Source organism: Calliopsis andreniformis, unplaced genomic scaffold, assembly GCF_051401765.1.
Source record: "Calliopsis andreniformis isolate RMS-2024a unplaced genomic scaffold, iyCalAndr_principal scaffold0022, whole genome shotgun sequence".
Lineage (NCBI taxonomy): Eukaryota > Metazoa > Arthropoda > Insecta > Hymenoptera > Andrenidae > Calliopsis > Calliopsis andreniformis.
The window spans coordinates 8912277-8932335 of record NW_027480432.1 but is presented as its reverse complement, the minus strand read 5'-3'; the positions used below and the strand labels follow the sequence as shown (position 1 = coordinate 8932335).

General features: G+C 35.7%; 2 protein-coding genes across 7 annotated transcripts in view; one reads left to right on the top strand and one right to left on the bottom strand.

Moving 5' to 3' along the window:
• Window positions 1–6282, top strand: part of Utx (Utx histone demethylase) — a 183852-nt gene extending 177570 nt beyond the window's left edge. For 2 of the 3 annotated variants that reach the window (XM_076391158.1, XM_076391160.1), the window contains one exon: window positions 64–6282. In XM_076391158.1, coding sequence (XP_076247273.1) covers window positions 64–276 — 213 coding nt within the window. In that variant the 3' untranslated portion in view covers window positions 277–6282. The remainder of the gene's footprint in view (window positions 1–63) is intronic. The other variant, XM_076391159.1, reaches the window with a different exon arrangement.
• Window positions 6283–6465: 183 nt separating this feature from the next.
• Adcy8 (adenylyl cyclase 78C) overlaps window positions 6466–20059 on the bottom strand; it is a 21476-nt gene continuing 7882 nt past the window's right edge. For 2 of the 4 annotated variants that reach the window (XM_076391156.1, XM_076391153.1), the window contains 20 exons: window positions 19804–19852; window positions 17225–17457; window positions 16681–16838; window positions 15450–15639; window positions 14303–14487; window positions 13969–14167; window positions 12414–12572; window positions 11994–12223; window positions 11786–11922; window positions 11012–11324; window positions 10744–10941; window positions 10159–10256; window positions 9537–10031; window positions 9169–9456; window positions 8847–9084; window positions 8653–8779; window positions 8442–8548; window positions 7844–8107; window positions 7549–7774; window positions 6466–7468 (listed from right to left, as the gene is read on the bottom strand). In XM_076391156.1, the coding sequence (XP_076247271.1) occupies window positions 7562–7774; window positions 7844–8107; window positions 8442–8548; window positions 8653–8779; window positions 8847–9084; window positions 9169–9456; window positions 9537–10031; window positions 10159–10256; window positions 10744–10941; window positions 11012–11324; window positions 11786–11922; window positions 11994–12223; window positions 12414–12572; window positions 13969–14167; window positions 14303–14487; window positions 15450–15639; window positions 16681–16838; window positions 17225–17457; window positions 19804–19838 (3867 nt within the window). In that variant the 5' untranslated portion in view covers window positions 19839–19852 and the 3' untranslated portion in view covers window positions 6466–7468; window positions 7549–7561. Of the gene's footprint in view, window positions 7469–7548; window positions 7775–7843; window positions 8108–8441; window positions 8549–8652; window positions 8780–8846; window positions 9085–9168; window positions 9457–9536; window positions 10032–10158; window positions 10257–10743; window positions 10942–11011; window positions 11325–11785; window positions 11923–11993; window positions 12224–12413; window positions 12573–13968; window positions 14168–14302; window positions 14488–15449; window positions 15640–16680; window positions 16839–17224; window positions 17458–19803; window positions 19953–20059 lie in introns of all 4 variants that reach the window. The other 2 variants (XM_076391154.1, XM_076391155.1) reach the window with 2 other exon arrangements.

The window sequence follows — 20059 nt, the reverse complement described above, 5'->3', positions numbered from 1 at the left end:
TCAATTTATGATATACGTCTTACCAAGAATAAAACTAAGTTTCGGTATTTAATTTTGTTTCAGATCGAAGTGTTTAATATCCTGTTCATCAGGGAACAAGAGAAACGGCACGTAGTACACTGCATGGATTGCGCGCGTAAGCAATCTCCATCTTTAGAAGGGTTCGTTTGTCTAGAAGAGTATAAAATGCGCGATTTAATGGACGTTTACGACGGATTTACTTTGCACACGTCCTTAACTACTCCCTCATCGGCCCAGTCTAGCCAATCTTCCTGAGGCTATATGCAACACAGATATTTGGACTTTTTAGGCACTTTGCAGTGACTCAGCTGTTCAATATCTGTGTTTAAATAGGAACTTTATGGGAAGCGTTATTCGGGTACCTGAGAGCTATCGTGGAAACGGGAAAGCAAAGAGGATCACTTTAGAAGATTGGACGCACAATATTTGGTACAGCCCTGCAAGAAATCGGAAGTTAAACGTCCTGACAATTAGTTAACATTATTTGTACAAAGGCGGTTCGTTTGATTACGCATGGATAAGTTTGAAAGACTCTTCTAGCTCTCGGGTATGTGAAATGGAAGCTAAGAGGAAACGAAAAAAAAGACTGCGTTTTACTTGTAAATTACACGATACCACGCGTAATCCTTCATTTGGCATCGCCGTGCGAAAGCTTTGCGATAAGATACGCTGGACACTAGCCGCGTTTCTTATCAATCTCTCGTGTCATAGCAAGAGACTAAGCATTTAAGTATTTTCGTCGCGGACGTAGACAATTTTTCTTCGTTGCTCTTCTTTCTTTTTTTGATGGTGTGTTTTGACAAGTTTTGTTGAATCGCGATCCACGAGAGGAAGGAAAAGAAAGAACTTCACTGCCAATTACAAATATGTTAAAAGATTACACTTAATAGTCCAAAGTGTGATGAAGAATATGCTGTCGTTAACTATTGTTACGGATTAGAGTACGATTGTAAAATATTGCGAAGCTGCTCAAACTTACTCTTGTACATTTTTGTATACAAGCGGGATCGAGACTATTATTGATTTTTATGAAATCCATGGAAGATATTTAGCTCGGTTTTTGAATATTCTACTGCCATCATGATCAATTCTAAAAGTAACAATGACAACGTGCTTTTATATCAAGCTTTGAAGAGCAGAGTATTGGTATTGGACCGAGACCTTTTGGAAATCATTAACAATCTACCAAAAACAGGAGAAGGTGTAAGCAGTAGAATGACATTCGCAGCAAATATCTTGCTTCAGATAAATCAATCATTGTGTCATTGCGGCTCTAAAATATTTGTACAGTAAAAACTATAATTTGTATAATAATTACTACGAAGGGGAAGCTGTGATCATAACAAGCGCGTTTTTAATTAAATGAATTTACACACTTCTGAAAATATTAGCTGTGATTCTAGAAAATTAATTTTTTCAATATAAAATTTTTATTTATTTCTTAAATTAAATAATGGCACAGAATTCTTTCGTAGAATTTTTTGCTTCAGGAAACGTATTCATTTAATCACTGTAGCATTTAAAAAAGAATCTTCAATGAAAATGAATTACAATTAGCAGTTAATATTTTCAGATTTGTTTTCCATCGTCTTTAGTATTATAAAGTGATTATAATAAAAAAAATTAAAAAAAACGCTTGTCTTGATCGCTACCCTTTAAAATAAAACGACTTCCGTGTTTAGAACGAAGAATCAGCATGCAAACCGGCGTTTCTCAATTTCAATTTTACACAAAATTTAAATCAGAACACGAAAGACGTGTTCAGCACTCACTTATCAAAGTGAGAAATTAAGGATCATGTTTGAGATTATTTTTTATTTTTTTCAATCACGAATATGAGAAAATTGTTTATCAATTACGAACAAATATGTTCCAATCAATTTGAATCATGTATATTCATTTATTTAAATCAATTTCAAATTTATCCCAGAGAGTAGAACGAAAGGAAAAAATCATGTAAGCTAAATATTTTTATTTAAGACATTATTTAATTTAATTCGCTTATCAAATATTAGATCCAGATCTGAAGGCGGTACACGAAAGGAAAATTGAGAAACGCTAATGCATATTAGCTATGCAAACTAATTCGGTGTTTCTGCTTACAAAATTATATATTTATATATAGGAAATCAAGAATAATTTAAATAATCGAAATATTCTACATTCTCAGTAATTTTATCCCATTCACAAGTTTCAAAGTCGTTACTTAAAAATTAGAGATGACTGGGAAATAATAGAAAATTACGGTAGATACATAGTTTAAAGGCGCCGATTTAATTTGCATACCTAATAATCGTCTCAACAGCGAGTGATCGTACCTTAAGGGCAAAAATAAAACAGAAAACATCGTACCTTCAATTCAGTCTCTCGTCAATTCACATTGGCGTTTAGTAACGCCAAATGTACGTGCCAGAAGAAAAAGAAAAGAAACTCTTACCCTACCACAAGTGTATAAAGCTAATATACCATTCTTGTTCCGCCGAAAAGATGTATTTTCGCAGACGCGTGAGAGAGAGGGAGAGAAAGGGAGAACATGAGGAAACAAAAAAAGAGAGATAGGATAATCCATACCATCGGAAAAACGATGTATTTTTGAAAAAAAGAAAGAAAGAAAAAAGAAAAAACGCTAGAGATGCTAGTTCTGCCGAGTTAGTTAATAACAAACGACAACCGCATTTCTCCTTTTTATACACGCGACCAATTTCGACGTTGCGTCACTCAATTGCAATACATATGTTACATATATATATATATATATTTCTACATAATATACAGCAATGGCCGTGTATGTAAATGCCGGTTTCTGGACGTGTTTAGTAAAGCTCGCTGTCTACGATCATTAGACGATACCTCATGAAGCCTGAATGCTCGTGAAACCAAGAGTATTTTAATCCCATTTCACAGTCAAATGATCTCACTGCATATTGATACGGTATTGGCAGCGACGGTAACAAAGGGTGAACTCTGCCAATATTTTCGAACTGACTCGACAACTTTGACTAACAATTAATAAATATATAAATATATAAATATTTATATAAATATATTTAAATATTTATATATTTAAATATATATATATATATATATTTAATGTAAAGGATAAGATTAGGTAACACGTGATATAAAGCGGAACAGACGGCTCAAGAGCTTCGATATTTAATACAAACAAACTGAGAATTGTCCCTCTTGTACCACTTTGCCTGGTTTGCTGTGACCTACAGTCGTTGAGCCACGTTAATTCGAATTCAGTATTGGAATAGAGATTTTCTGGATCACTAGAGATGTTACATAATACATAAATTGTTTTGCTAATTTTATAGAATATATCTGTAGACCATATGATGATATCTTATAGAATATTTTATACCAATATGCAATTCTTTTAGAAACACTTAAACCTCAAAGATTTCAAGTTGGTTGCGCATTGGAGTAGAATATTCTACAGAATGTTATTGTATAAATTGTAGATATATCTTGTAAAATTTGATTAAAATCTAAGAGGCTCACATCGAAAGATCTCCTTGTTAGCATAGTAACAAGAACCCCCTTAAATTCTAGTAATTAATTTAAACTCTACTATTTTGTATATTTTCAAGCAACACGTAACTTCATTTTTTATTGTTTTTTGCATTTGCATAGCATAATTTACTGAAATTAAAAAAAATCAAGTGGTTCGCAGTCATGGTAACTTATGTTTGTTTGTGATTACTTTGATTTACTAAGAAGTTTTCAGGTTCTTCGAATTGTAGAAAGTTTCATTTATGGATAAACTGGACACTTGCATAATACGATTAAAGAAACCATTGAAAATCGTATTGTTGTCATAAATTTTATACAAGACTACAAGGAAATAGATAGTACTACTTTAATAGCATACTTTATTCCTCCTGAGGACGAAAAGAGTCATGTGTATCTTTCATATACCATTCCTTTCATACATACCTTTCATATATCAGGTCATACATGCCTTTTTTCATTCTCAAGAAGAGTAGAACACGCTACCATAGTAGAACCATCTTGTTTGCTGTTATTCTGGTATATGTGTCTTGTTCACAAATGGAAAGATCATGATTTAGCAACAAGTAATTTTACAAAAATGTAACAAAATAATTTGTAATTGATCATTGGTACAAGCGTAAACTCAAGGTTTGATATTTATAAACCTTAAAAGAAGTAAATATTTGTAAAAATGAATAGTCAACAGTGTATAATTCGAAGAAATCATTTTTTTTTTAAATGAATTTTCTATTTTAACTTATGCAAATAGCATATATCGCAAAAGTATGCTACAATTGTGCAGGATGATCTGGAAATCTAGTATACAATTTTGAATCATTGGCAGTATTATTGTTAATAAAACTTTAGCTGAAATTTATCAATTGTGATTAATTTGAAGAAAAATCATTGTTTCGAAACACCACAAAGAAGAAGAATAAACCATTATTTCTTTGGAAAGAAAGTATAAATGAATTTTTGTAATTAAAACGATGTACTAGATTCTTCTAACAACCTGCAAAAGCCTTGTGTTTTAAGTTAGGCAAAATATAACGTAAACGAACGCTAGGGATATAAAGGATGTTATCCAGAATAATAGACCAGTTAATGTAAACTTTTGGGTACCATTTGTCTGTTTAATTTCGCCCTTATTGGTCTTCAAAAAGTTTACATTCTCTAGTTGATTTCACTTTTTACTTTATGAAGCTTTCATAAACGATGAACCATGAAATTCAGCGAAATAAAAAGAAGAATCAGAGAACTAGAGGGAACTGAATCAGTAGATATATTAACTTATCGTTTAATGAAATGTAAGTAAATGTAAATAATCGACTTCTCTTTTTCTTAAGTCAAAGATCAAGCAACAGGAGAATTGTACAGTAACTACATCTTGTAATAATCACACAACCGTTTATCCTACACGTGTAATAGATCTGTAAAAGTCTTGTATTTTGATACCAACGATCCGAAGAACGATGTCGCATTGATTTTGTAAAGCTATGCAATGTACTATTGCGCAAGTAACACTAGGCAATTACCACGAAGCGAGTTCGAGGCTTTTCCACATTTCTACGTAAACTCTTCTCGAATCCCCCAAAAGGATGAACAGAATCAGAAAAATTAAAGAACATGCATAAACATATTTTCGCAAAACGATGTACGAAGGAGTTTACGTTCTATACTTATCGAATGGCCGAAGTTAACAGACATGAACAAGAAAAAAAAAAGATTTATTTTTTCTGAGCAACTGAATATAAAGAAAAGAATATTTTCGAATTCGTCTGGAACGTGTGAAGCGTAATGTAGAACAAACCATAGTGAAAAAAAAATGAAGAGACAAAAATGGAGAATGATAAAAGTCGATGTAGCTTAAAAAGGAAGAAAACTTGTAACACTGTAATTTAAATGTGAGAACGTTCACTGCCAAATTGTGATAAACAGATCCCACCTTTAACCGGAGCGTTTTCTTAACTTCTGATCGCATTGACCAATTATTTCCTCCTAAAAATAGTTACCGTGAGTTCTGCACATTCGATGTAATAATAGTCATCTATATTTTTCCTTAATGTTTAAGATATACATATATATATATTATAGCGTCGAAGTGAATAGCGTTGACCAATGCAGCTAGAATCGAAGGAAACTGCTCCCCTGTTTTAAGCGTGTAGCGTCTTAATGATTAAAGAAGAAGATGAAAAAACAAAGGATCGTATTGATATTTTTCAACGGGCACGTTTTACCGTTTAAAAGTAACACCTGGACCGCCTATAGCGTTCTTCTAATATATTATATGTTTACGTGTACAGTGCCTTTATATCTTAAATGAATGAAAAAGAAAAATGAAGAAAGGAACAGAAGTTTTAAAGAGAAACCTTTACTTTCGAGAAATCAATGTGTCCCATTACTTTTATTCACAGCAAGTCGAATCAGCATTGCCAGAAATAAATACGAAAAGTTTTTGAAATGATTCAACATTGATATCTCGAAAGACGAAGGTGCGCGGTCCTTTCCACGTGTCGCAACATTCTTCAAACGATTAGGTTCAGATTGTAATAATTACGCTAATTATATTAATGTAATTAGATTATTATTGAAGTATGTTGTGAAAGTGTACAGTTGAATTGGGTGATCTCTTTAAGCGGGAGATCATGCTGTAGCTAGCCTTATTATTATCATTATTACAACTATTATTATCATGGATTATTATTACGGTTAATTAAAATATATTGTGTTTACCATAATAATGTAATATACAGTTACACAGAGCTCGACTGTGCTGTACATTATGATTATCAACATGAACACCGCTGCCCTGCAATTATTATTAAATTGACTTTTCCCAAAAACATTGCTGCTCTATAATTTTTACCTGTTGAAATAGAGCTAACGATTGAAATGATTTTGTTCCCAATTACATGAAGATGCTACTAAGAAATGAAATATTCTTCGTTTCACTTGTAACTTTATGTAATTCAGCCAAGTAAAAGTATAATACAGTTTTGGATGATTTTACACTTATCAGACTTACATCCACGTTTGCTTGATATGTAAAACTAAGTTCAGTTTATCAGAGAACAAAAGTACAGCAGATGCAGAGAAAATTCAGTATGCATAAGAATTCATTGATACACAAAATCAGTAATCACAACAGAGTCCTTAAACATTGTATAAAATGTTAAAACTACTATTCAGATGTACACTCGTTTTTACAGTAACTTATTTATGGACAAATCTGTTTCTGAATTATTCTTAGATTACACTGGAATTGTAGCCCTTTGGGAGATTGCATGGCGAGTTATTCTTCTGATTTTAAAAGCAAACCATTACAAACACTTTATTAGTGTAAGTTTGTGGAATTATATCAATTTGGATCACCCAAAGGGTTACAAGCGAATACAAGTGAGCAGAAAATACTTATAACATAATTACAAATACTAAACAAAGTCAATTTACATATCTCTAAAATTAAACATCATTCGAATATAATTAACACATTAACCAGTTGCTCGACAAAGGAAGTTTCTTATGGTTAACGTGTTAAGTATAAGTGTCTATCATTCTTTGAATCTTACTACAGAGTGAGATACTTAAAACAGACCATACAAGTAACTTTCTTATTCTTTCTCATTTCTGGAGGATCTTATCCGTAACCTCTTCTCTGGAGAAGATCCCACAAATCTCCGAAAATAAGGTAATTATTTGTATAGTATATTTTGAGTCTGGTGGCATGTACATCAGCTACTACATTTATCAAGGATGGACCATTTACGTAGCTAGGCACCGAAAAATCGACAAGAGAAACTGACCCGCCAACGGCTGAACCACCGCAGAAAGCACCGGTTCCCATTAGGTCACCGAAGTCAAGATGCGTTGGACAAGGTGAGTACTTAAATGGATAGCCATTTAGGAACTCCCTTGTGCTGTTGGCGAATCGTTGGTGATTCAGGTCCACCTAAAATTATTAATCTGATAGTGATTAGTAATTAATGCCAATTGACACCAAGATATTACACAAACTAAAAAGAAACTAACCCGAATACGATACTTATGTTCTTCTAAGTGCCCGCATTTGCTTACGACGCGCCTGAACGACGCCATAAACGACGGCTGCAAGACTTCGGCACCTGGTCGTGTGCTTGATTGTGCCTTCCTGTTGCATGCTGCCTTTGCCTAGTACAAAGTAAGTCTCCATCGTTCCTTTTCCTTTGACTTCGATGAGTCCTCTTTTTTGGGTCTGGTATCCTCTTGACTCCAAGAACTATAATGATTCAATTTATAATTTGTCTTTGCGTTAAAATAGTCCTATTACTTAGAATATTTTAGTTACCCTAGCTATATCTTGCGGCACTTGTATTTTTCCCATGACGCCTGTGGAGTCCATACGAGAGGCCAAGTTTACCGTGTTACCCCAAATATCGAACACAGGCTTTCGAGCTCCAATGACACCACCTACTAGTGGACCACAGCTGATGCCTACTCTTAAGTCAAAGTTGTTGAAGGAGTGGATATTCACATCCTCGAGGCGAAGACGCATGGCTACTGCATAGTCTACTAATCTACATAAGTGCTCCATGTCGTCTTTGTTCTTATCCTAGAAAAAAATTTTAGTAAGATTTATCGTTATTGCCAAGTTGCAATAGGTACACCTAGAGTTCAAAGATATGAATAGGTACTTTAGTTTCAGTATCAACTTTCTTCAAAATAATATTAAGTAATCAAAAAAGTTCTGTTGCTTTTGAAGGATTTAAAAGTTGCTTATATTATAATAAACACTCTGAGCTTTATAAAAATGAAATTTGTAAACCGTCTTCCTATTGTAAAAGGGGAATTCGTTGCAAATTATGAAATCACATTATTTTAGAGCAACAGAACTTTCTTGTGTAAAAGAAAGCTTAGCAAGGAGATAGTGAATTATTTCAATTTACATTTTGACATGGATTGAGACCAGAAGCTGCCATATAAGTTGCTCCAACAGTTTTTATCTTCTCAATACAGTGGAATCGATTCTCATCAAGAAGCTCATCGAAATCAGCTAAAGAAAAAATATTGCAATATAATTATCACAATACTGTGTTCAATTGTTCAATTGAAATATCAGCAAAATAGAATATTGTACAAAGGATTCAAAACACTTACCTATAATCTCATTTAACAATCGTATACATTCCATTCCTTTGTTAACGTCTTCTGAATAAAATTCTGTGAAGTTTGGTACACTAGCGAACATTACGCCAACTTTATCACGTGATTGAGAATACAATTCCTGTAAAAATATGTTAATTCGAAGATACAGCACTTACTAAGTGTAATGCAACAAAAGGAACATTTACCTCAGGCGCTCTATCCTGCGTCAAAAAATGGTGAGCCACATGATCAGGCAGAATGTTCTTCAGAAGCTGCATATTATTATGTCGCGACTCAATCATGTCGCTCAGTTCTCGCTCAGCCTGCTGCTTCCACAAGAAGTCCAACCTGGACGTAACTTCTACCAATCTACCGTGATATGTGACCATCACAAGAAACACGCATAAAAACGTGAGCATTTGCGCCGAAAGAGGTATCGAGATTCTGAAAGAAACAATACATAATCGCCATTGACGCAATACTTTGAACTATTTGAGATACAAAGGATAAACTTGAAACTGGACTCACGAATCCTTCTTCTCTCCAGGAACTGTGAAGAAATCTTTACAGACCACGAGGATCAGCACAGCATAAACCGACACGATGATAGTAGCCAAAGCTGTCTTCACTAGGTAATACAACTTCAGAGCCGAGGCCAACGCAATGAGACACAGGATCCATGTGAACACGATGTACTCCGAGCGCACACAAGTCATTTCTAAAACGACTTCATCGTAATCCTTGGAGAACAGAGCTTCGACTCGGGGCTCCTGTTCAGGCATCGACAGTATCTTCCTCAAGATAACGTCTTGATCCCTATAATCATGAACAAACTTTTTGTAATATCCTTCAAGGCTTCGAACAAAAGGCTACAGCATTGCTCGTGTCTACAAAACCTGAAGACTTCTTTTCTCCTTCGGCCTTTCGGCAGGCCCTTGCCATTGCTCCTCGTTAGTTCCGTCTCTATGCTATTGGAGCTTTGCGACGTCTGGTTCTTCTCATTGGAAACGTTTCTCCGTTCTTCAGGTGTCTCATCTCGTAGAGCTGTTTCTAGAAAAGTCAGTATCAACTGATCCAGACCGACTGTTGTCGCCACCAGGGGTTCTGGTCGCAACGTTTGGGTCATCAACTGCTGTTGCTCGAGCACTAGAGCATCGGGGTACCGTCGAATCGACGCAGGACACGCTAAGACACCGACAATGGACGTCACAGCCATGAGACTGATCACGCTGCAGATGAAAATCGTTCGGTGTTGCTTATTGTGGACTAGCATCGAAGAAGCGTGTTGCAAATATGTTGGCAAGGTTTTGAACTCCTCGGCCATGACTAGGACGGATGATGCTACCAAGATGAGCGTTGTTAGTAGCAGTGAAAGGAGAAGAATTGTGCAGCTGTGAAGTAAAAATTGATGATGCAGGGTGAGATTTAAATGACAAAGTACTAAGCTATCGTTGAGACACAGGCAAGAAGAAAGATAGTTTAGAGATTTGGGATAGTTGGGAAATATAACAAGCTTACTCTGGTAGAATGACAGCCTGACAAATTGCGATGAATATCCAGACAACATAGCAACAGATCATGTTGGATTTAAACATATCCTCGCGTAGCTGACCAAACTGCAACACATCATTTTCTGTGGCGATTACATCAGTTAATTTTGGAATAATTCTAACTGGAGTTACTTGACTATGAAATGTGAAAAACCCTCTGTAATATTCTGGAGTAATTTCAGAATTTAAAATTGCGGTAAATATGCAGTTTAGCGGCTTTTCCCAATTGTGGCTATTTCACTGCATTTTTTTAAAATTCTTTATCTTATCACCAAAACGAGTTTTTTAAACATGAAGGAAAACAATAAGGATATTCTGCAAAGACAGAAGTCATCGGAAATAAAGATTGCTGAGCATAATTCCATATTAATGGAAGCTAATGAATGAATCATAATACAAACATTTGTAAAAATGATTTAAAACGACGATACGCAAGATAATGTGGACACAAGTTATGCAATAACCTCCCTACTCACTAGATCTCAATCTAGCAATAGAAATTCTGGAATAGATTTTCCTTTATTAGGAAAAGAATAGCAGATATCGACCTGACCTTCGATTCTAGACTCTCATCGTTATAACGCAAAGTCCAAGCATTTATGTTCGCCGATCTCATCCTCTTGTTGCTCGCAGTTTCAAGGCCCGCAGCCTTAGCGGAAGCAGCAGCGGCAGCTTTGTTTTTGTTCCCAGAACCATTCTCCTCTTCAAGATACTCCGACTCCAGATTACTGACCGACGTTGCCGTATTCAACTGTACAAACATCATTAATTTCCTGAAGATATCCTTTGATCTGAAATATTGGCGACTGCAAGCTACCCACATTCTCGAATGGAATTTCCGGTGTCCAGTCCACGCCGATATCGTCGTCTGTGGAGGAATTCGGAGCGCTGCTGTTCGCAGCCAGTGGATTGTTCATCTTGAAGCTCTTTTTACCTTTGTTGGCGTCGTCCTCGGACCATATCTTAGGTCGCGAAGAATACCTTCGTCTGGATTTCATTGGTTCCACTTGTTTTATCAGATACGTCACTACGTTCCTCTCTTTTAAATAATTGTCCCTTTCGATTCCATTTCCTGGTTCCACGTCGTACACATCGTTTAGACAGTTTAAGGTGTCCTCAGAGATGTGCACTCTCCTAAAACATGAGTAATATAGTTAAGAATTATTGTAAATTTTTGAAGTACTGTAACTTCGTGAAAAGAAGTTATATTCTAACTTTCTTGAAATCATTTTAAAGGATAAATTCTCTACTTCCATGTTTCTAAGATGAATTTTCACGAAAACAAGTTTTTAAAAGAAACTACAGCCATTTAAATTTTTATAGCTTTTTACTAAAAAACTATCTTCATTTTCTTATCTGCTTTTTAGTGCAGAAATATCTTCGTGGAAATTCAACTTATTAGAGATGTGAAAATAGAGGATTAGCCCTTTAAAATAACTCCAGAGAATTTAGTATATGACTTCTTTTCACAAAGTTACAGTAATTAAAAAAATAACAATGTTTCAGCCTAATATTTGATCAATTTTGTAACTCATAAAAAGATCTATATAATTCTGTCGTCAACAAACTAATGTTCCTAGTTAAAATTTATTTACCCAGGGATGCCTCCACTCTCAAGATGATTAGCCAGTGTAACATCATAGGACCATACATCAAATTGCCATTTTCGAAGTCCCAAAACACCACACAGCACTGAACCACTGTGGATCCCTATTCTCATGTTCAGATCAACCTGGACATCGTTTCTATTCGTTAAAATTCATTCCAAGGCTGCAATATGCTTAATGAAAAAAGTAACGTCACCTTCGTCGTGTATCGCACATCCCTGATTGCTTTAATCATATGTAAGCCCATTTCCACGCAGCAATGGGCATGATCGCTTCTTGCAGTTGGTAACCCAGAAACACAATAATAACAATCTCCAAGTAATTTTATACGCAGACAGTGATTCTCGGCTGATAACTTGTCGAAACGAGCAAATAAATCGTTTAAGACTTTGACGAGCTCCTGGGCACTGCAGTGGCTGGCCAAAGCTACGATAAGGAAAAAAATTATACATTTGATAAAGAGAAAAGATATATTATTTAATACTAATGTTCCTTAAGAACATTTGGTTTTGAGAATTGTAGTCAGTAGGATACAGTAATTGAATTATTCATCGAAGAAGACTATCAATTATTTATTATCTTGTTCAAAATAAGACACCCTATAGTGAGTACATACCGGTGAAGCCTTTGATGTCAGCGAAGAGTATGCTAACGTTCTCGTATCGATGGATATATATTCTGTGAAATTGATTGGGTGTAAAGGAGATCGTCCCACCTCGAGCAGTTTCACGGGCGATATCACGGATCATTTCTTTGGCCACGAAGTCTGGTAAAACTGTAAGGAACATCCACTTCACAGATATCTTGAAGATCCTAACAAATCATGTTTATGCTTCTTACTGTTTGCACCATTTCGTAAATGATGTCCAGTGAAATAGAGCTCTCCATTATTAGAATAAAATACTTGTAGAAGAATTTATTCAAGTAAATTTTATCTTTATGCGCCATTTTAAAATGTCAGAAGCTCGTCGAATAACTCGATGTAATATTCTAATTCTCTACGAAAATATCTAATACTAATTCAGTTGAAGAGTTTCTTCCTTGATTTAGAGCAAGTTGAAGTATATTTATGTCTTATATCGAGTGTACAATATTTTTGGATATTTGTTATAATGGGAAGCATTTTCAACGATAGAAATGATTATGTGTGAAAGAAGAAATAATGGGCCCTCCTCTATCAAGTACTTAACAATTGCAACATTTTCGAATATTTAAAGACATCTTCAGAAATTAACTTATCGAGAGACTCCCTATTATGGTTCAGATGTGAGACTCTACTGTAATTGAGTCGGTGAGTTGCAGAACAGAACAAATCCAAAATTAGCCATTTACATATAATCTCAAAACTATATGTAAAATACATAGAATTAGACATTGACATCAAATATCTCAAAATATGGTTTTTGGACCTCTACTGTTCTTCAACTCCGATTCAATTCAGTTAAAGAGTATCTTCCTCCATTCATTGCATTCTGTTTCACATATTTTCCCTAAACGAATGATCGTCTAGAAATCGATAACACGTAAAAGCAAAGTACTGCTGGGCTATCGGTAAAACATATCTGACGCAATCGAGTGAAAGTGTCTAGTGACCCTTTTTGTCACTCGGTTGAGCAAATTATACGCGCTGACGAACCCCGTGCTTGCGGCGCAACTCCCTGCGTCTTTATACACTACGTTCGACATATGTATAAATATATTTTATACTTGTCGAGCTTATCTACGTAATTACAAGCCCTCTTTTACGTACAGAACATGCAATGGCATTATGAACAATCCCAGAATAATAGACTTGATTCCAAAGCACGTGCTTCAGCAAGATTAACGATTGAAGGACTCGGCGGAAAAACAGCTCGCTTCCAATTTTTACCAAAAACAACTATTTATGTGAATTTTTATGTATTTTAGTACTAAGTTTTTTTGTTAATATTGCAAAATTTAAAAAACTGGAGCAAATGGTTTTTCACTGAGCCCCTCAATTAAGAGTACAAAAGTGACTGATTCTTCACTTCTAGTTCAGTAGCAGTCTCGCAAGAGAGCCTGACCTTGCTCTAACAGCAATTTTTCTTCCAGATTGCGCTCTGTATTTATCACTGGACTTGATATAAAGAAAGATCTGAAAAGAGGAAATGTACACCACGGCAGTAAAGAACTACTGAAACATGTCTCACCAGAAAGAAGCAACTTCTCCTGTCGGTTATTCTCGTTCTGCGTTCGTTGCCGAGTCTCCATGGACCTGTGCGTCTCCAAAAAGGCTTGCCTCTGTCCTCTGTCTGTCAAATACTTAGTGTACATACCAGCTAGATTCATTGCAAGATAAAGAAGGACGTTGGTCGTTAGCATTCGAACAACACACGTGATGTTGTTCAGCTGCAATAGCAAAACGTCGCGTATTTTAACAGGGAAAGAAAAATGCTGAGGACACATGGCGGGGCATCGTTAAAAAGTCGACGCGAAGGTTATTGTCAAGAATAAGGAGCATCGTCATAGACCAAGGATCCTTACATATGTTGGATCTCGTAATAAAGTTATTCCCGCCATCACCATATGAGTTAAAGCTGTCCCATAGCCGGCTAGGACACACCATCTCAGAGGTAGTGGCAGCATGGCGTAAGGCGCATACACGACGAATAAAATGTACCACATGAGACGTTGCTGGCTGGTGAAGTCTAAACCAGCTCCTATGAAGCCTGCAATCGACAGCAAACAGTCATTTAAAAGATGGTTTTCAATACTTGCTGATTTTAAGACTTTGCATGCTCGCAGACAAGGCTATTATATTCTTGAGAGCTAGGTAGAAGTCTCTTCCAAGCGTTTTCTTTCTAGTCAATTTTAATAATTTTGGGCAGAAACCAGATCCAAATATTTTCTTAAACGAATTTAGTTAAAAAACGCTTGAAAGCACAGTGGGACCTCGATTAATAGAGTCCTAATTACCTATGATGTTTGGTATCTAGGTTTTTAATTATTCACTGTATTAATGATGAGAGGACAGTGGGACCTTGGCTGAAACTCGAACCCTGGTTTAATAATAAATTAGCCATTAAAAGAGCGTTCCAATATTGAATATAACGTTTAATTAATCGAGATCCTCCTGAATTTCTAATCCAAGCAACCTGAAGAATTCTTATCAATTTTATTCTGCAGCTAAGAATCTGATATAGTATCAAACATACCGATGTTTGGATGGATTCCTCTCTTCTGAAAGTATAGTTTCTGTTCTGATTAAATAGTGTTAGTGGATTACCAATCGATAGCAACCCATGGCTGGGTATAAGTCCGCTTTCTCAACGGTTCGCTGAACATTCAAGCAATTCGCTGGACCGCCAACGCGCGAACCAGTGGAGCAAAACTCTATTCGGTAAACGGAGATACGATCCCCCCCAACAACATGTATACAAGCTCCATATTATAACATTACACCTACAGCACTATGATTCTAATCCTTTATCCAAGTGTCTTATTTATTGAAGTTTCTGCCACTTTGACAGGATATAAACTTATGATAGTTGAACCTCCTATGTATGTATAATCCAGGATATTATTTTTCATCGATTGAAGACAAAGAAGAACACAAAGGTTGATAAAAGGTGATGGCTGATGGATACCCCTTGACAAGAATTAGGTGACTGATCAGTTATTTCATGGTTACCTTGCGAGTTAATCAGTAACCAGGTGAATATGGAAGCCCAGTACAAGTAATTGTTGGAGAAACACCGCCACCAGCCGAGAATGCAAACCACTAGATTCGCCGCCATGCAACAGGACACCCAAGACAAGGACTCGATCAGACCGCCGCTGTTTTCATCCCTCTCCCACAGCCATATCGACAGGAGGACAATCTGTGGTGTGCATCGTATTGTGTGAAAGAAAATTGAGTAACAAGGATTTATTACATGGTGACACCGAAATGGGTGGTCCCATTTTGATAGAATATTCTATTCTTCATAAAAATGAGAATATAGAGACCTAGAGGACCCACCTATTTTGGAGTCACTCTATATAAACGGAGAATTCAGTGCAAGAACCGATCAGCTCTATTTTTTGGCGAAAATTAACATTTCATGTAGCTGTAATTCACTTACAATTAGCTGGACAGTTTTTACTATAAAATATCCAATAATGGAGCTGACCAGTTCTTGCACCGAGCCCATCAAATGAATGTACAAGGCAACGATGGCCGAACCGTGGCTGGCGAGCTGAATATGGCTTTTCTAGATATCTTATCTGGCTCCTAGGTGTTAGAAATCCTCCTAGGAAAAAACCACCTTCTCTTTCTCGGCCTGCAGCCGCGTAGAAAAGTGACTTCAAAAATATTCAATGCAGGGGTTTAAGAGTAAAAGCATTGCCCTTTAAAATGAGCCCAGACTCACTGTTGTAACATTTTTTTTCACTAAGTTACAGCAGCGCAAACATCGGCAATTTTTTCGATCTCTAGATCATTGTGTTATTCTAATGTCAGAGTCACACTTTCATTCAAAATTCAGTAACTCGGCGAAAAAAATCATACATCAATTTTTAAGGCTTCGATAGAAAGGAAAGACTTTAAACTTGAAATCCACTGTAAATCTAGTTCCCCAAAAAAATGTATCAAGTTCGACATGCAGCTGAGTAGAAAAACATTTTCAAAAAAACTCAAAGCAGGGATATAAAAGTAAAAGCTTTGCTCTTTAAAATGAGCTCACTCAGGCTCACTGAGTATTTCTGATAGTCAGAATATGTCTTCTATCACTCCAGGGTTTGGCCACCAATGGTACAAAGTGTTTCAGTGTTTCTAAAATATTTACACATATATTTCCAAATTTCAAACAGGAACTAGTCATGATCGCCACTTGTTCTAAAAGCTACTGAAATATCCATTCATGAAATGAAACCGAAGCTACCTTTAGGCTAAGGTCTACGATATTGAGCATTATCAGCGATTTCTGACGCTGGCGGTTCGAGTAATGAAGATAGGACGTCTCCAGTTGTTTGCTGTGGAAGCTGTTCGAAAGCGACGGACAAAATATTCCCTTGTAGAGGACTCCTTTCTTGAAAACATCTGAAAATATCCAGTCGTATTTTTAGCTGAAGGCTGTGCGTACACATGTAAGGAATAAATTAATAACACGTGCCAATGGCAATGTGTTAATTAACCCGTTTGATGAACGTATCTGACATGGAATGATTAATAGCAGAACTTGATATTGAAGACAATCATTCTGACATAGTAATTTTAAGCTTGGAAAAACGACATTTCTGTATACAAAACTATCAACAAATCTCACCAAGAGCAGAGTTAAGAAAAAACAGTTTAAATTTCTAATTTACATTGAAATAGACATTATAGTTGTATAATATATCAGTGACAGGAAACATTCAGGATTTCTTTGAAGTAACCAATTCAAATTTTGCATATCTTCAGAAGATTGTGGACTGATATAGTACCTCGCTGAGTTTGAGCTTCAGCGTCAACAGGCTGCTCAGCGAGCACCACGTCGCCATCAGGAGACACATCTCCATCCTCGATCGACTCGGTTGTTTCTTTGGTATCTGGAACTTCCGGATCGTTGTTCGACTTCCGCTCCTCCCAAGCCGCCAATCCTTCCCTGCCCAGCCTCTCGGAAGTCAGTTTCTTCACAGCCTTGATCCATAATTGTTTCCTCGGGGAAATACTCAACCTAGCGATATTAAAAGATTGGAGAATAAAACTGTTTCCAATAGGAGAGACACACTTTTCAAAATCAACAAAGAAACATTTAAAACATTTTACACACATATTTCAAAAGTTGCAAAACCCAAAAAACGCGGTTCTTTAATTACTACTACGAATCAGTTTAATAAATATAACAGTATTCCTTATAGAAATTTTGAACTAACTGAACTTTAAAATCGTAGAATTTATTTAGAATATCTATTAAAAATATTTAACTTCAATTTTGCACTAAAACGAGACACAAAATGTTTTACTACATTTTGTTTTACTAAAAATGTAATTACTACTTTTTTCTATAGTTGAGCAGAATTTTTCTTGGCTATTCTTCAGACGAATGATTTAAACACAAAAATAATCGTTGATAAATAAAACAACTTTCCATGTCAATATTATTTATTCAGTAAATAATTTTCTTCTAATCTCATAAACAGTTTTCTTCTTCTCCTGAAAAACGTAGTTTCTTGAGTTCTGTCTCTTCTGAAATACATGTGCGATTTAAGAATGCGATACATGAATGAGTGCGTGTTAACATTGAGCTGATCGTGTAGAGTGTCTGTAACATTGCTTAAAATAATTCAGGGAGAACTAGTTTCTTCCGAAATTCAGTCATTATGGATCTCTAATTGCATAAGGCTTGGAATTAATCTGAGTACTGTAGTTAAAGCACAACTGTACAAAAACGCTTGATGCGAGTATTCACTTGTTATTCAGTCATCTCAGATTACAAGATATTCAATATAGAACTTCCACCTACCCCTGTTATTTGTTGACAGACAGGTAGCCATCTTTAGAGGTATAATATTCAATCAATATAGTAGTATAATAATAAAACGATCCCAATATCGTAATGTCTTTATTCTTAGCTAATTATAACTACAAAAATTTCAGAGATTCTCAGCCGCCCGAAGATGACACGTATCCTTGAGAAGACATAACTTCAGAGATAATTTTAGCAAAACGAAATAAAAATACTGAGTGGAAAATATTAAAAAAAAAAGAAGATTGTATAACTGTATCCCAGATTTTATTGTTTTCTACTGATAAATTTGACCCTGTTAAGGACCCTACTTACGAAGTTGCACCCTATATTAAAAAATGTTTTTTGAGGAGGGAACCCTATGATTATTTTGAGCAGTGTATCAACAAAGTAGTTATAGAACATTTCGTCAACAACAAAGACGATATTTAAAACACACAATAGAATAAATATCAATGGCAATTAACATCGAAAGGTTTTCCCAGGAATTACAATTTTCTGGGTGCAATGCTAATGATAATTTTAATTATTGTTACGGTAAAGTGCAATGTTTACAGTCATTAATGCAAACGTTTGTAGTGATTTTTCTCAAAAAATGCACATCAATCATTGCACTACGTTTCCAGGTATTTCTTCCCTGATTAAATTGTACATAAACAATATCATATAATATGCCTCGAGCATACTCTGTTGCACGCAACAAATAACACCTATAATGCATATTCCTGAGCGTCTCACGGTCGAGGAAATAGTATTTGCGCAAGATACATAATGGAGACGATACATCATAATTAGTGCACACACATATTTTTATATGCGAGCCGCTATCGATCAGAATACAGTTTTTACACGCATGTATCCATCATCGCGTGCATCGCTCGAGCCAAAGCTGAGCGAACTTTGAAATCAAATTGAAGAATAACGATTTATCGAAGCAATTTTGCCATTTTATTCGTAGTATTAGCCGAACAAAAGTTACAAACGAACACTGTGCGTGTGCAAGTACAATGCAAGTGTGCAACCATCAAGAAACGCATAGAAACATCTCTTCGATAACAGTTGGACGTACGTCAAACTTACCGAACAGTGTTATTGTGTTAATGATGTGTATCGCATTAAACAAAAAAATAAATGAGAATCTTATAGATTTTTATAAAACAGACCTGAACAAAATATGTATCCATTTTTTGTTAAGTAAAAAGCAGACGCTTTTCTTCAATTATAATATACTTCCATGAATTGAAATTCAGTATATGGAAAATACAATCTACTATCTAGAAGAATCTATCAATGAGAATAATACGATTGTAAAGAAAATAGTGAACAGAATAGAACACACTTAAATTAGAAATACAATCATGAAACGCAAGTATGATATTTATAATGATAAGTTCATGAAATTTCTAATTATAAAAATTGAATCGAGGTCAGTGGTGTTTTATTAAAATTTATTCTGAATAGTATTGATATTTCATATTTTACCCAGGTCTACTTTCAAGTAAAACCAAAAAGGAAACAGAAGAAAGGGAGATCAATCCAGTGTGGATCACTTACTCATTGATGCCCGCGACATCACTGTCCAGCATCATGCTCCAGGTCTGTTCTGTAATCATTATCCCCCGGATGATCCGCGATACCGAACAACCGCTCACGTTGTGATTGTCAGCTGTGCGATTGCCTTAGTATCCGGCATTTTCACACACCTTAAATCAGAACTCGTTGAGGAAGGGAAGCCAATTTCTTCGCGCGGCCAGCCTCGTCCAATGTCAGACCACTCGATGGCGAACACGATTTTAACGAAATTACGCGC